The sequence below is a fragment of the Callorhinus ursinus genome, unplaced genomic scaffold (assembly GCF_003265705.2).
Source record: "Callorhinus ursinus isolate GAN/ISIS: 27379988/994484 unplaced genomic scaffold, GSC_fseal_2.0 scaffold56, whole genome shotgun sequence".
NCBI lineage: Eukaryota > Metazoa > Chordata > Mammalia > Carnivora > Otariidae > Callorhinus > Callorhinus ursinus.
The window spans coordinates 5,614,285-5,630,349 of NW_027397118.1; the positions used below are offsets into that span (position 1 = coordinate 5,614,285).

The following is a 16,065-nucleotide window of genomic DNA, read 5'->3' on the forward strand; positions in this document are numbered from 1 at the left end:
ATTCCTTTTACTGCTGGGAAGAAGATATATAAAAACTATTCCTACCTGCTTTATGTGTGTATGATATTCAAGTAAACAAAAGTTTATTAGAGACTCAAAGCTAAATAAGAGATGTTGCTGAGCTCCCATCCCCTAGAGATGTATGAAAATCTGGCTCAGAAGAACCCTGAAATTAAGTTCTACTTCTTTATAACTCTCCTGATCAGAACCGTTCTCTGCTTCTTATTGTCATCAAATGAACATAAAGAACCAATCTCGATGAAATGTTATGACATTTGAGATTTGCTCCAAAATATGCGAGGTGGGGAAATAGATGAAATAGACTACAATTTGATCACTGGGTAACAGTGGAAGCTGGGCGAGGGATTCCTCTACTTCTGCATATGTTAAAATGACAACTTGGGTTGGTTCTCTTCACATATTTGTGGTTACACTTTCTTACTTTAAATGATGCAGATTAAAGGTTTTGATTCCGAAGGCCTCCTGCACCAGCCACCAGGCAGTGGGAAAGACCAGAGTTGTCGGACATTACATTTGTATTCCAGGCACATACTGGCACCCTACAGGCACTTAAACATTGGCTGACTGACCATGTTAATCATCTGGTCCACTCAGTTATGTTACCAGACGTTAAAAAGCAAGCTTTCCTTATGAGAAAACACTGCATTTTATAAGCAGCAATGTTCTATTTTTAAATAATACGAAGAAAAGTAAATGCCTAAATGATGGTTGATTTTCAGTACTTTTTATACGGTGGCACTGAATCTTGGTAGATGTGGATCTCAGTCCCCACCTTCTCCCTATAGGAGTCCCTGGGGGAGCGGTGGAAGGACGCAAGAGCGCCGCTCTCCCCCTCCCTGCAAGGGATTTCAGACACTTGAGTTCCCTTACAGCCCAACTGTACTCCCCACTCCTGCTGGGGGGAAGTCGCGGGGTCAGTCACAGTCCACGTTTTCAGTTGGGCCAGCCCATGCAACACCACAGCTGCAGAGCCTCCAAGCCCTGATCCGTCATATCCTGACCTTCCCCCCCAGGGGAGGGGGCGGAGACACACACGTCTGCTCAGATCTGTAACTCACCCTTCCGGTGTCAAGCTGCAGAGAAAATGCTGCTAGGGTTCTTTATAGACACCCCTTTGGGAGGCTACAGCACACGGTTCTGCCTCTGTCTCTCTCGTTTTACTGATTTTAAATTTTACTCAGACTACAGAAGCAATAAACTGGGGGTTCAAATATGTGCCCGCCCACACCAAAAGCGGTGCTATGATTTTGAAGCAACCCTATGACTTGCAAGCAGCTCAAGGGTGGGGCAGCCTTCTCATGTTTATATTCACCCCGGGACTTAACAGGATGCTGTGCACCAAAGGGCTATCTATCCATGGGGGCTGGGAAAGTAGTTCTCATGACAACATTATGATTTCATTAAAATACCACCAATTCATGCTTTACAAGACTTTGTGAATCCAGGAAAGGAGGATACTGTTATATTTCTTTTCAGGTATATTCCATTTAAAGAAATCTTATATCGGGCATAAACTTCTCAAAACTCTTAAGACTCTGAATGAAGACAGCTCTTAGTTTCAGTTCACTTGCTGTGGATCAGGAGAGGCCACACCTGGAGTGCAGAAAGCCTGCGAGGACAGGGCTAGGGCTCCTGCAGTTCAGCCTCCGTCATCTTTCTTCAGAATGCTGTCAGTGGCCTAACCCATCTCCCAGCCTCCAGGCCCCCTTAACGACACTAACCTGCTTTTCACGCTGTTCCCATCCCATCCTTTAAGACAGCTAGGTGTTCTGTCCAAAAAGCCCTCTCTGACCACCTCATCCTCTCCTCTCCCACCAGGGCTATTGGGCATGCCTCGCTCTACAAACTACTCCCTCAAAACTCTGTGCGCAGCCCTATCCCTGCTCTCAGCACAAGCACTGCCATGTGTCCTAATTATGCATCTGTCCTCCCAAGACGGAAAAGGTCCCTGAAGACAAGAAAAATGTCCTAATCGTCTTTCTATCATCAGCATTCGGCACAGTGCCTGGCACACACAAGGAGCACAGAAAACGTGCACCTGAACGAATAAAGCCAAGTCATTGTCCTCCCTGCCTTCCCAACTACTCACTGACCTTCTCTGGGGGGAAACACCTTCCCGAAGCACGGCTCCATCTCCGTGGACTGGCTCCGCAGAAATGCTCCCCGCCCCTGAGCTTGCTCACCTTTACTCCAACACAAGTGTGTCGGCACACATGAACAACCACCAGTTCTCACAAACATCCAACCTTCTCTGCTCAGCAATGCTGGGCTAACGCAGGCTGAGCCTGCTATTTTGGTAAGGATAAATATGAAAACAAAAGAGACAAGAACGCAGGTATCATTGGAGCAAAGTACAAACTCCTTCGGTAACGAAGACAACCTGGCGGAGAGTGTGTAACTGAAGAGGGGAGACACAGGACTTAGGAAGATGACTGCATGTTTAAGTGTTACAAAAGCACTGGTCTCTCCCCTCTTGGAAATCCTCTGGACAGAAAAGTTTCATTTTAGACAGGAGATGTTTTCTCCCCCTTTGGGAGATTTCTAAAGCTGCAATGAGAGCCAATGGGGAAATGTGACGGACTGTTACTGAATTTCACTTTGTAATTAACTGTACTGTAACAGGGTTCTACAAAGCTCAGGATACCTATTAGAAGAAAGCGGCTGTATGAATCCAGGCTTGCATGTATCAATCTGACTTACTGGAAGCAAATCGGAAATGAAGGTTTTCCTTCTGACTTTTCTTTTGTGCGGGATCTCTTCCATTTCATCGTCTTCCATCAGAGAGCCACAGCTGGTGCTCTCCAGCACGTCCTCCGTCTCTGCGGCAGCTTCTAACCTCTGCTTTTCGGCCTCATGCATTCGAATTACCGTCTCACCAGCATCCAGGTCCAGAACGTCAGACAAGATCTTCAGTATGGCATTTATGATTTCTGCCTGACTCTTGGATGGAATAATGTCCTTTAGGTTCCAAATGGTGCCTGGGGGGAAAATGCACGTAAGACAAAGGACTTGCCTGTGAAAGCTTTTATTAAATACAGTTTCCACAAGACTGGTTCTTTTAAGCTCAGGTGTAATTAAAAAAAAAAAAAAATCTCCAACCCTCTGCCTGTGTTCAGTTTTTATTAAATGTCCAAAAAAAAAAAAAAAAAGCTTTGCACAGAGGCGGCTCCCTTTATTACAGTCCTGCACAATCATCTCTCTTCCTTGGCACACAATGCCTCTCTCGGACACACCGCACAGCAACAGACCAAGAGAACACTGATCAAGTTTCACTTGAAACGACAAATGAAGCTGCCTCGCTCTCTTTCATCTTAACCTGAGCTGCCCTCCTAGGCAGCTTCTTATATTCCAAGAGAGGAACGAAATGCACAAAAATTCCAAGGTTTCTGGACAAACCAGACAGCAGGTTCTTGGTTTTTTGCTTATCAAAACAGAACAGGAGCTACCATTAAGTAAGTAGACAGACTAACTGAAAAAAAAAAAAAGTCACTGTTAAAATAAAAATACATCCTGGATATGAACCCAAGAGAATGGAAAGCAGGGACTCTGATATGTGTCCACCCATATTCATAGCAGCATTACTCAATAGCCACCGACCCGAGTGCCCATCTGCTCATGAATGGGAGGAAATTCTGACACACTACAACATGGATGAACTCTGAGGACATTATACTAAATGCATTAGTCATAGTTTGTACAGCATGCAACTCTTGATCTCGGGGTCATAAGTTCGAGCCCCACACTGGGTGTAGAGCTTAAAAAAAAAAAAATTTTAAATAATAAAATAAATGAAATTAGCCAATCAGAAAAAGAAAAACACCATATAATTCCACTTAGATGAGGCACCTAAAATAGTCAAGTTCATAGAGACAGAAAGTAGGATGGTGGCTGCTGGGGGTGGAAGGATGGGAAAATGGGGAGTTTTTCAATGTGTGCAGAGTTTCACTTTTGCAAGATGAAGAGTCCTGGAGATTGGTTGCACAACAATGTGAATGTACCTAACATTACTGAACCATACACTCAAGAATGGTCAAGATGGTAAAGTCTATGTTACATATATTTCACTACTAAAAAACACCTCTCATGATAAATTACCTCTGGAAGAGCAGGAAGAAGATATATACAGAAAATATATAAATTACCCACTACTCAACAGATCACCAGATTATTTCTTATCTCTACATTTAGAAATCCCAAGGAGAAAGGAGCTGGGGGTAAAGAATTTTAGACAGGAGATGTTTTCTCCCCCTTTGGGAGATTTCTAAAGCTGCAATGAGAGCCAATGGGGAAATGTGACGGACTGTTACTGAATTTCACTTTGTAATTAACTGTACTGTAACAGGGTTCTACAAAGCTCAGGATACCTATTAGAAGAAAGCGGCTGTATGAATCCAGGCTTTATAGAAAAGAGGGTGGTCATTTCATGTCCATTTCTGAACTCACTGGTTCATAAACAAGAAAGGATCCTGACAAGAGCACTTCTTTATACAAAGACAGTAGCTTGCTAAATTGAAAAGAAACCTGTTCTAGAAGGCTCCATAACTATGCATAACCTCTTGAATTAAGGATCTCCACTTAAATATTACAATTTTCAGAACAGACATAAGCACAGAAGGTCATTATGTGGTGAAAATGAATGAATGACTGAATTTTGGCCTCCATCTCTGCCCATTACAAATTACTAAAAAAGCACACTGCCACCTACGGCTAAATTTTACCTGCCACCAATGTCTTTAATAGAATATACTCCATGGAACTGACAGGAGAAAGCATTGCTGATTCCAGTACACTCAATGCTGGGGCACTGAAAGATTTCAGCAGCTCTGGGTTATCTTCGGTTACTGTCTGCAAACAATATGCTATAAAGATAAAAATTAAGTATTAAGACACCAATGAATTCTGCTAGGCTAATTTACACCAATTTAACTCATCAGAAAACATTTGCATCTTTTTTTTATTTTTATTTAAATTCAATTTAGTTAAATACCGTATTATTAGTTTCAGAGGTAGAGTTTAATGATTCATCAGTTGCAACCCAGTGCTTATTCCATTAAGTGCTCACCTTAATGCCCATCACCCAGTTACCCCATCCTCCCACCCGCCTCCCCTCCAGCAACCCTGAAACAGTCTCTTATAGTGTGCTACCCTCTGTTTTTATCTTATTTTATTTTTCCTTCCCTTCCTCTATGTCCAACCTTTTTGTTTCTTAAATTCCACACATGAGTGAAATCATATGGTATCTGTCTTCCTCTGACTTATTTCACGAAGCATTACACTCTCTGGTTCCATCTAAACATTTGCATCTTTCACAACTTCAGACACAGATAACTTCTGTAAAGGAAGTATGCTTTACTTCAAGGACGGTACATGCAAACGGGGCTTCTCAAACAGTGCATGAAAGATTTTTTTTTCTTTTTAATTTCTAATTCTTTACAAAATAAACTTTTACAAAATACAATTTAAAAGGCTCTTAAATGGTGCGACAATGTGAAATTACTATGAACATTTATTAAGGTTTCTCCTCAATTTCTGTACATGTTGGGGACCAGTAGCAAAAAGCCTACGGGAGAGACAATGCTTTTAGCAGTTCTGTTATCGAGAACAAGCTCTGGACTTGGGGACATTCTGGCTTCCTTTAAATTCAGCATGACCTTAAAAGTTAGGGCTATTTCTGGTGAAACAATATTTCTTTAAGAAAAAAAGGGGGGGGCGCCTGGGTGGCTCAGTCATTAAGCATCTGCCTTTGACTCAGGTCATGATCCCAGGGTCCTGGGATCGAGCCTCGCATCGGGCTCCCTGCTTGGCCAGGAGCCTGCTTCTCCCTCTCCCACTCCCCCTGCTTGTGTTCCCTCTCTAGCTGTCTCTCTCTGTATCAAATAAATAAAAATCTAAAAAAAAAGAAAAAAAAGTATTTTACATAAAAATATGAGTAAATTGGGCGCCTGGGTGGCTCAGTTGGTTAAGCGACTGCCTTCGGCTCAGGTCATGATCCCGGAGTTCCGGGATCGAGTCCCACATCGGGCTCCCTGCTGAGCAGGGAGTCTGCTTCTCCCTCTGACCCAACCCCCCTTGGGCTCTCTCTCTCACTCTCTCTCTCTCTCTCAAATAAATAAAATCTTAAAAAAAATATGAGTAAATTAAGAGATGACTATGATATTAAAAGACATATGATCCCTTTAGTGCTTAACTTCTTCCTTGAGTTAAATAAGACAATGGATTACAATTCGCATATCAGAAATAATTAACTGAAAGTATCAAAACAACTGGGATTGCCTGACAGGTTTGACAGAAGAACCTCTGAAGCACAAAAGAGGAAGCAAGCCCAAATGTGTTTTTCTTAGTGTATTCCAAACAAATCCATTTCTTTCCAGGTCTCAAAATTTCAGTCAATCATGCCCATCCAAATTAGTCAAAATATATGCTACTGCTAGAATCTAGTTTGGTTCCCCCAAGTACATGTGTATACAAATCCACATATATGCATATATCCAAATGTAATTCTTTTTCATTAAGAGACTAATTAAATTCACTTTAGCAAAAAGCCAAGAGAAACTGAGGTTGCCACCATAAAGTCAACACAAGAGCAAAGAAAGCCATATTAATATATAGGATGGAATCTCAGAAAGTTCACTTTACTGTATGTAAACCTTGCTTGACTTTCAAACCAAAGTAATTAGACATTTGTTTAAAAAATCACGAATCTAGCTAAATGCAGAAAGAAAACATTATACAATGCAAAATTACTTTATTCTGACCCATTTTTTTTAAAAGATTTTATTTATTTATTCTACAGAGAGAGACACAGCGAGAGATGGAACACAAGCAGCGGCAGAAGGAGAGGGAGAACCAGACTCCCCACTGAGCAAGGAGCCCGATGTGGGACTCGATCCCAGGACTCTGGGATCATGACCTAAGATGAAGGCAGACGCTCTCTGACCCATTTTTTTTTACAGTTTATTACAGGACAAAAATTAAAAATAACTAAATCTACAAGACTAAAGATACAAAAATAGAAGTGAAGTTTTTCTTTTAAAAGCTATTAACTAACTTTTGTGAATTTCCCTAATTGTGAGAAAAACTGTCCTCTGAGATTAAAAGCCACCTACCAATTTCCTAGTTCAACTGTTTTTAAAATCCACATTTATTCATAAATCACCCTTCTGCCAAAGATTCCATTTTGAGAAACTGATTTTTTAATTTTTCCCAGTAGTATTTATTTCAGTTTTCTTCTATTCTCTTAAAAGTATCCATTAGAGCCAAGAGGAGCATCAGTAAGGGGAACACACTCAGTTCATGCCAGGAGAAATGCATAATTAAATAAAAGGACAGTTGGATGCCTGGCCATTATAATGGGTAGAAAAGAAATGCTTTTCATCAATTATTTCTCCACTCTCCCCAGAGTTCTGCTGGGCCACCCACCCTCCAGTCTGTCTCTCCAAATGGACAAGGGCTCCCCACTATGGCTCTCTAACCACACAGCGAGAACACGAGGGAGTCAAGGCAGCTGAAGCTGCTGAGCTCTGCCTGCCCTTTCCCACAGAAGGGAAGCAGGCCTACATGAAATTTCAATCACTTATTTTCCTCTCTCAAGAAAAGCACAAGATATCAGTTTTCTGCTGGAAGTATGAGATAGTGGTACAAGACAGTTAAGTAAGTCTAGATTCCAATTAACTTTGGCTCAGAGGCCTAGTAGTTGTGGGTTACTGTTTCTCAGTAAATGGGAGATGAAAGCTTCAAGAATTAATAAAGTGTTCTAAGAATGGTAATATACTGCTCACATAATTACCTTCCTCCCTTTCAGAGTGAAGAGCAGGAAAATGTATAAGTAAGTAAAGTATTAATCATAGATTTTAAAAGATTCAGAACAAACAGAACTCAGTTACACATTTATATATAAAATGAGAAAAAAAAAATCACTCCTATAGAATAAACATGCTATGTTGGAATAAAAATTTTTGAATAAGGCCACACATACTTAATAAATCATCACTTTTTCTTCACTTACCTACTGAAATAGCCAGGTCAACATTGGTGGGAAACCTACTTAAATACTTTAATACAATCTCCAAACACCCTTCTTTGTTGAATATAGATACTGCTCTACTACTGCATTCACTAAATTGAAGGGGGAAAAAAAAATTTTACTATTCACATTTTAACATTAAGAAATCAACCACAGAAATTTATGAAAAGATAAATTAGGCTTTATAAAAAAACAAAATAAAACAAGAATTGGAGTCAAACACCCACCACTTTTATAGATGAAGAAACCAATGCCCATTCTTATTTACTGTACATAAACAAAACTGGCTATCTGTATTTTTATTTCTATCACAGCGGAACATTTTAGCCAATCTCTTTACCTGCATGCCAGTTTCCTTATACGAGGCTGGAGCTGGGAGAGAGCTTAGAAATCATTTAACTTCTATTCCTCATCTCATACATAAGGACACCCAAGCCCCAAAAGGTGAAGTGATCTACCCAAAGATCGCACATTTTGTTAGTGGTGGTTCCTTGGGTCCAGCCTACGGTTCCTTCCACAACATATAAAGTAAGTTGAAGTGAGGAGAAAAGGCCTCTATACTTACACAAAAAGCACTAATTTAAAAGAAAATAAAACTAATTTTATTTATTCCCTCTAGACTGCTATTATAATTTCAACAAGCAGAATTTGCAGTCTACAAAAGAGAAATTACTAGAATACATTTGAAACTACACTACCTTGGGGCGCCTGGGTGGCTCAGTCGTTAAGCATCTGCCTTCGGCTCAGGTCACGATCCTGGGGTCCTGGGATCGAGCCCCCGCATCGGGCTCCTTGCTCAGCCGGGAGCCTGCTTCTCCCTCTCCCACTCCCCCTGCTTGTGTTCCCTCTCTAGCTGTCTCTCTCTCTGTGTCAAATAAATAAAATCTTTAAAAAAACAAAACAAAGCAAACTACACTACCTTTTAATAAAAAAGTCAGAATTAATGTTAAGAATGTTATACATACTAAATACAGGGTAAACAGAGCTGATTTAATAATCTGATCCATGTTTCCAGAGAAAAGTAACCCTCCATACATATCACATATACACGACATACTAATAGAGCTGACCAGATTATTAAACAGAGCTGACTAAATTATGAAATTCAATCCTGTTATCTAAAGATAAACTATTCTCTGCCTGCCTATCTACCTAAGTAGTTACTACAACACTGCTATGAACCTACCCTTAAGATGCCCACAGTAAAGTGACGTATAGTCAGGGAGATAAGACATACATGCGTTAAAGTCATTGCAAATATATACATGTGTATGCAACTTAAATATATAGGACTTAAAATATGAAGTATAAAACAAAAAAGTGAAGAGCTAGGACAACTGGAAATGACATAGATAGGGCTCACAGGCATTCAGGAGAGTGTGGAGAATATTTTTTCAGGCTCTTTTCAAGGAAAAATTTTTAAAACTTCTAAGTCCAACAATTAAGTAAGCTAAAGTTATCTGGTGCCCAGGAAAATGTACCCACCGGCTTGCTCAAATGTCATTTCCTCAGACCTGATCTCTCCACTTTTTCTGGTGGAATGCATCCACTAGTTTGAAATGATATCACAGGCAAGTTCAGACTGCTATGTAGGCAGCTTTTCAGGATCCAACTTAGTCCTGTGTTCTAAGATATACCTGTGCTTTTAGGTCAGAAGTTATCATCACTGCTGACTAGAAAATAAGGAACTGTGGCAGAACCCTGCTAGAAAGGTGGGACATAAAATAGGGTAAGAAAAACTAAATCCAGGTAGTGTTTCTAGCCATTTCCATTCCTAGTTGCAAGTCCACTCCAGCCTTACCACCGCCACAATCATGGAGAGTGTGGCCTTCTTCCTACCAGGGCCGAGGTAACTCTTCTTAGGCATCTACTTCCCTGTCAAATGGCAAGTGCCAGGGTAGAGGAGTAAAGCACCAGCCGAGGGCTGTGGCCCCCATCTCATTCCAGGTGCCAGACCAAAGCAGCTACTGCTTGGTGGCCTGACCAGCTTTAACACAATGACTGCTTAAGGTTGTGCAGGTAGTGGAGAGAACTAGGGTGTAGCAGGTGGTAATGGTCACGATTCCTCTTATTTCTGTCAGCAGCAATGATTGGAGAGAAGAGTTATAAAGCAAACAAAGCTGTAGTGATGCTATGAGGAAAAGGGCTTAGGAAGGAGGGTTGATCTTAGGTCACTTGAGACCACCTCCTACCAAGCATTAACATCAGGGATTTACAGCCCCACCAAGGAGAACAGAGACTACAGTTTAACAGAAAAAGCCTGAGTGGTGCTGTAGCAGGAGGCTGTGTTTAGGAAGATTCTTACCATATATTCCACAGCACATTCATGGCCTCATTGGCTATGTTCTCAATAGAATTTCTGTTCTGATCTTTTTTTTCCTGTGGAGACATCTCATTTGAATCCAGGCCAGCACTACACTGTAACCAAATATCATGATTAGTACCCCGGTTCCAAAGAATAATTAAACAAAAAGGCTAATGATAGTGAAGAATCACAAAAACTAAACATCAGAAATTATAGTGGTTAACGAGCTGATCAAATTCTCATAAGCAGTACCCTTCTGACACTCCTGCTCCCTTCTGGCAAGAAATACAGGCAAAAAAAGTTCACAAGTCATTGTACAAACTGGATACAAAGCATTTAACATTTTAAAATGTAAAATCAATACAAAGTGTTTCATCTAATGCAATAAAGATAGCAAATCGGGCACAGAAAGGCACCACTCTAAGCACTTTCCATTAAGTCATTTAATCCTGACCACACACCTGTGAAGCAGATGAACTATTCTCCCCAGTCATCCACTACAAATAGGAAACTGAGGTACAGGGAGGTTGCTGAAGGTGTAGCTTAGCACATGGCAGAGCTAGGATTCAGACCCAGGTATTCTGGCTGTAAAGCTGGTGCCCGGTACCCCTGCGGTCCTGCCCCTCTAGCATGATCCACGGCACCCCCTACCGCGGGGCTTCTCAATCTCAGCACCACTGACACTTTGGACTGAATGATTCTTCGCTGTGGGCGTTGACATGTGCATTGGAGGATGTGTAGCAGCATCCTTGGCTTCTACCCACTGCATGCCAGCAGCAACACCTACCCTCAACTCAAAAACGTCTCCAGACATTGCCAGATGTCCCCTGTGGGGCAAATCACCACCAGTTCAGAACCGACACTCTAAACAGAGTTAAGACTGATGCCTCTCATCAAAATTGGATATTCTTTATAAAGACTTAAGTAAAAATTATCCATCAAGGGACACCTGGGAGGCTCAGTTGGGTGTCTGCCTTTGGCTCAGGTCATGATCCCATGACGTAGGATCAGAGCCCCACGCTGGGTTCCCTGCTCGGGCGGTTGGGGGGGTGGGCTGCTTCTCCCTCTCCCTCTGCTGCTCCCCCTCCTTGTGCTCTCTGCTCTCTGCCAAATAAATTTAAAAAATCTTAAAAAAAAGTTACCCAACAATACAGAATAGTGGACTAGCAGCACCTTAGAGAGCTGCTGCTTTTTTTTTTTTTTTTAAGTAGGCTCCACGCTGGGCACAGAGCCCAGCGTGGAGCCGGACGTGGGGCTTGAACTTATGACCCTGAGATCAAGACCCGAGCTGAGATCAAGAATCGGTCACTTAACTGAGTCACCCAGGCGCCCTGATGCATATGTCCCATCATGCAATAAGGTTGGCATGATACTAAATTTGAAAACGTAATGTAATCTTCATGGCAAATCACGCCTCAGCTTTCTCATCTGCAAAACAGGAATACCACCTTCCAAATAGGACTGGTGCCAAGGATTAAATGGTACATAAAACACCACTGACACAAAAATAAGCAATCCATATAAGACTAATTATTTTTATTTACAAAATTTAAGGTCTAAAGGAATCAGTCTATAGTTTTAGGAAGGTCTTTTCCAACTAGCATATAAGTAAAGATAGTAGGGACAAAAAATAGAGATTGGTATTAATCATGAGAAATCAATGTTTCTAGGAAAAGAAACAAAATTCCCATAGAATGTTTTGAGGGAAGATGAAATAATACCAAAGAGCTAAAAGAAAACAACTAAGTGTGCATACAAAAAGCTACAGTTAAAAAAGTACCATGAAGCTACTTTAAAAACCACATACCTCTTTCAGCAGTGCAACCAGAGGGGTCATGATATCCTTAGTCACCATGTCATCACAAACGTCAAAACCTCCACAAGCACTGAGGTTTCTACACAAAAAGTTTAAAATACGTTTTACTTTCTCAGAGCACATGTCACAAAACACTTTTTTAAGCTCTCAAATTTAATCTCTCCCCACACTTCAGTTTTCCAGATGAAACTGCTTATGATTTCTGCAAGATGCTACAGAACCAATCCACAGATTTCCATCTGTTCTGATCCTGGTTCCACGTAACAAATTAATTTTGAAGTCTGAGACAATACACAGCTGCATGGCAACAGGGAAGGGAGAGGGGAGAAGACTTTTCCTACTTAATGCAAACAAATCACAGCATGATCTGATATGAAGGGACATTTTCCTGGGATCAAGACTTCAAGGGCAGCAAGGGTAAGGCTGAATGACAGTGAGGCCGAAGGAACGCTAGCGAAACTGAATTTTAATTGGGAAGACACTGCTTGCTTGCCTTCTGAGTGCACAGCACTGTGCCTGGCACTGAGTATATGGAGATGAATTGGAAGATGTCCCCACAACCTTCCAAGCACCCAGGATATGTAAGCCTCAGGGAAAGGGTAGGGCTTCCTACATGCAATTTCCTCCAGCATGTGGCTAATCCCCATCCCTCCCTTAGGGTTTTCTTCCCTGAGCCCCCAGTTATATCCTCTCATAGCACCCTCTGTAATTATCACTGGTTATAATTATACAAGCGTGTGATTAATTTGGTTAATGCCCGTTTCCCTCAATACTGTAAGATCCATGAAGGACAGAAATTATGTCTGTCTTGTTCACTAACACATGCCCACAGCCTATCCAGCCCATTGCCTAGTGCACAGAAGGCACACAAAATACACTTGCTAAATCAATGAATCAAACATAATGTAACAGAGCTGCAAGAACTGCAAATACTAACTTCTACTCTTGCCCCCTCTACAGTCCATTCTCTGTACAGCCATCAGAGGAGCCTTTTCAAAAGGTAAATTAGATCAGGCCACTCCTGCTCACAATAGGCCCTTTAGCCCTACACTATCAAATCCCTGTCCATCACTCCAACCTCACCTCCTATGATACCCACCCTCTACTCCATTCAGCTACACTAACCCTTATGTTTTTTTTTTTTTAAGATCTTATATATTTGTCAGAGAGAGAGAGAGAGAGAGCGAGCACAAGGAGGGGCAGCAGTAAGCAGAGGGAGAAGCAGGCTCCCCGCTGAGCAAGCAGCCCGATGCTGGACTCGATCCCAGGACCCTGAGATCATGACCTGAGCTGAAGGCAGACGCTCAAACTGAGCCACCCAGGTGCCCCAAACTTTCTGTTCTTTAACCATGTCAAGTCCTCTGCTGCCTCACTTCTTTGCTGTTCCCTCTGCCGGGAATGCTTTTCCCCTGGATTTTCATGTCTGGCTCTGATGCATCAGGTCAAGTGTCATCTACAGATCGGAATTTAAAGTAACTTTCCAACTCCAGCTCATCATCCTCTTGGTATTCTCCATCGCACCTCTCACTATCTCCTATTACCTGTTTTACCAGTTTCCGAGGCTCCCGTCTCCTCATCAACATGGGCTCTGTGAAGGCAGGGATCTCGGCGCTCTTGCTCAATGTTCTGCCTGCTCAAACCCCCTGCACCCAGAACGCCTGCCACACACCCTGGAAGAGCTCACAGAACCTCGGGACTTTGGAGGCTTCTTAGAGAGGCCGTAAAGTATGTTAGGCCTTGCGGGGAGGATGCCTGACACACGGCTGCTGCAGCTGAAGCAGCCAGCTGGACAGACGGAATGCGTGTGGCCCGGGCGGCGTGGGTTCCTCTAGAGTCTGCAGGCTCAGTTCAAATCCCCCCTCTGCAAATGGGAGACCCTGGGCAGTTCTGGGTGTTCCGAGCTGCCGCAGGCAAGTGCACCGTGACAGGCGACGGGGCGTGGCACGCAAGGGCGCGCTGGCTGGCCGCCGCCACCCCCCTTCCCGGCTCACCTCAGCGCGCCGGCCGCCGTCTCCCTCACGGCCAGGCTGGGGTCCAGCAGCAGCGGCCCGAGGCGGCGCACCGCGTCCCGACGCGCCAAGCCGGGCAGCGCGGGCCGCTGCTGCACCAGCCGGGCCAGCCCCGCGCAGGCGCACTCGCGGACCTCGGCGCTCGGATGCTGGAGCTGCGGGAGGGGACCAAGTGTCAGAGGCGGCGCAGAGCGCAGGCGCGGGGGCCGCGGCAGGGGCTCACCGCGCTGCCCGGGGGCTCGGCGCGAGCCCCGCCCCTCGCGGCCCCCGCGAGCCCCCGCCTCACCTTTTCTAGCAGCTCCGCCGCCGGCCCGTCATCCTCCTCTCCCTCAGTCCCGTTCGCCGCCCCTGCCGCTTCGGCCTGACAGTCGCCCGTAGGGGAGAACTGAGGTCGCTTGAAGCGCTTCGTCCGGCTCTTGCCCATGGCGATGGTGCGCTGCGGGGGAAAGGCCGAGAGAGGAGGGCAACAGCAGGACGGTGGCGGCTGCTGAGCTAGGGGCAAGTTCCTGTTACCGATGGGGTCTCGGTACCCAGCTCAGGGAAGCCTGCTGACGGCCCGAGCCCACATGGGAAAGCAGTGCGCAAGCGCGCCGCGTGTCGGCGGGGAGGAGAGGGTTGGCGCGGGGAGTGCGCAGGCGCATTACGGATGGGCGGGGCCAGACCTGGACGAGGGGCGGAGTCCTGTGTTTTGTCTCGGGAAGTGGTAGGCAGGACTTTAATGGGACTCCTGATTCTCACCAGCTGCACCGAGTGCACCTCCCACCAGCTAGTGACGTTTATTGTTACTGAGCCTTGCCAAACCTTTATTTCCACAATCATCAAATGCGATTAAGGGTACCTAACTTGCAAGGTTATTGTCAGGCTTACCTAAAATTGTATAAAGCGCCTAACACCAAACCTAACATATTTAATTTGTAGGTTCTCAAAATTATTAATCACGATTTTTTTGTGTCCCTACGGCCTAGCACAGCTCCTGTCATAGTCAAAAACCCAGTTAATATTTTAGAATGAATGTACATCTATTTTTTGTAAAGATTTATTTATTTGGGGGGAGGGGCAGACGGAGAGGGAGAGTCTCAAGCCGACTGTGCTCTAACCACAGGGGGCTGGATCTCACTACTGGAGATCAGGACCCAACCCAAACCAAGAGTCAGTGGCCAACCGACTAAGCCACCCCAGTGCCCAAATGTACATCAGTGTTTGATAAGATAGACTCCCTAAGTTAATCTTCCTGCCTTGGTTTCCTCATTTGTAAAAATGGGAACACCAACAATATATCCCTAATGGAGTTGGTATAAGGATTAAACGTGTTAAGTGTGTTTAAGGTGCTAAGAACATTCACTGGCACACAATAAATATTGCATCCATGTTTGGCTGAAACTTTTAACGGCAAAATGATTCTTTGAAAAGTATTTATTGAGCACCAGACACAGTGCTGAGCAATGGAATAAAGCAATAACCAAAACAGATTTGGTCCCTGTCCTTTGTCTTTGTCCTTAGGGGATTTACAGTTTAGAGAGAGATGTCTTAAACATATAATTATATGAATAATTAATTATAGTTGAATAAGTATAGTATAGCACTAAGAAGAAATTATACAGGAAGACCTTCTGTAGTCTTTACAATTAAACACGTACATATTGAGCACCCCCAAAATGCATAGCTTTCAGGTCAATATTGTATGGGAGAAAACTTCTACCCCATGGTAACCCCCTCCTCAAAGAGTGGACTGTCTAGTAAGGTAAATAATGTTAATTACTATAGCATATTTTGGAAAATAGTCACAGAGGTGTAGCTAAGTTTGTACAAATTTTCTGGCCTATCAAAGACCACTGTAATCTCAGGAAACAAACTGAGTGTTACTGGAGTGGTTGGGGGTGGGAGGGATGGG

The 16,065-nt window shown here is 43.5% G+C and overlaps 1 protein-coding gene across 5 annotated transcripts in view; it reads right to left on the reverse strand.

Moving 5' to 3' along the window:
- Positions 1 to 14,764, reverse strand: part of HEATR3 (HEAT repeat containing 3) — a 39,469-nt gene extending 24,705 nt beyond the window's left edge. For 3 of the 5 annotated variants that reach the window (XR_012375727.1, XM_073884335.1, XM_073884336.1), the window contains exons 1-7: positions 14,461 to 14,764; positions 14,157 to 14,329; positions 12,157 to 12,244; positions 10,350 to 10,462; positions 8,027 to 8,136; positions 4,740 to 4,880; positions 2,722 to 2,999 (exon numbers count right to left, since the gene is read on the reverse strand). Coding sequence is in view for 4 of the 5 variants with exons in the window: in XM_073884335.1 (XP_073740436.1) it covers positions 2,722 to 2,999; positions 4,740 to 4,880; positions 8,027 to 8,136; positions 10,350 to 10,462; positions 12,157 to 12,244; positions 14,157 to 14,329; positions 14,461 to 14,598 (1,041 nt within the window). In the remaining variant the exon portion in view is untranslated. The remainder of the gene's footprint in view (positions 1 to 2,721; positions 3,000 to 4,739; positions 4,881 to 8,026; positions 8,137 to 10,349; positions 10,463 to 12,156; positions 12,245 to 14,156; positions 14,330 to 14,460) is intronic. The other 2 variants (XM_025852414.2, XM_073884334.1) reach the window with 1 other exon arrangement.
- Positions 14,765 to 16,065: the final 1,301 nt, after the last annotated feature.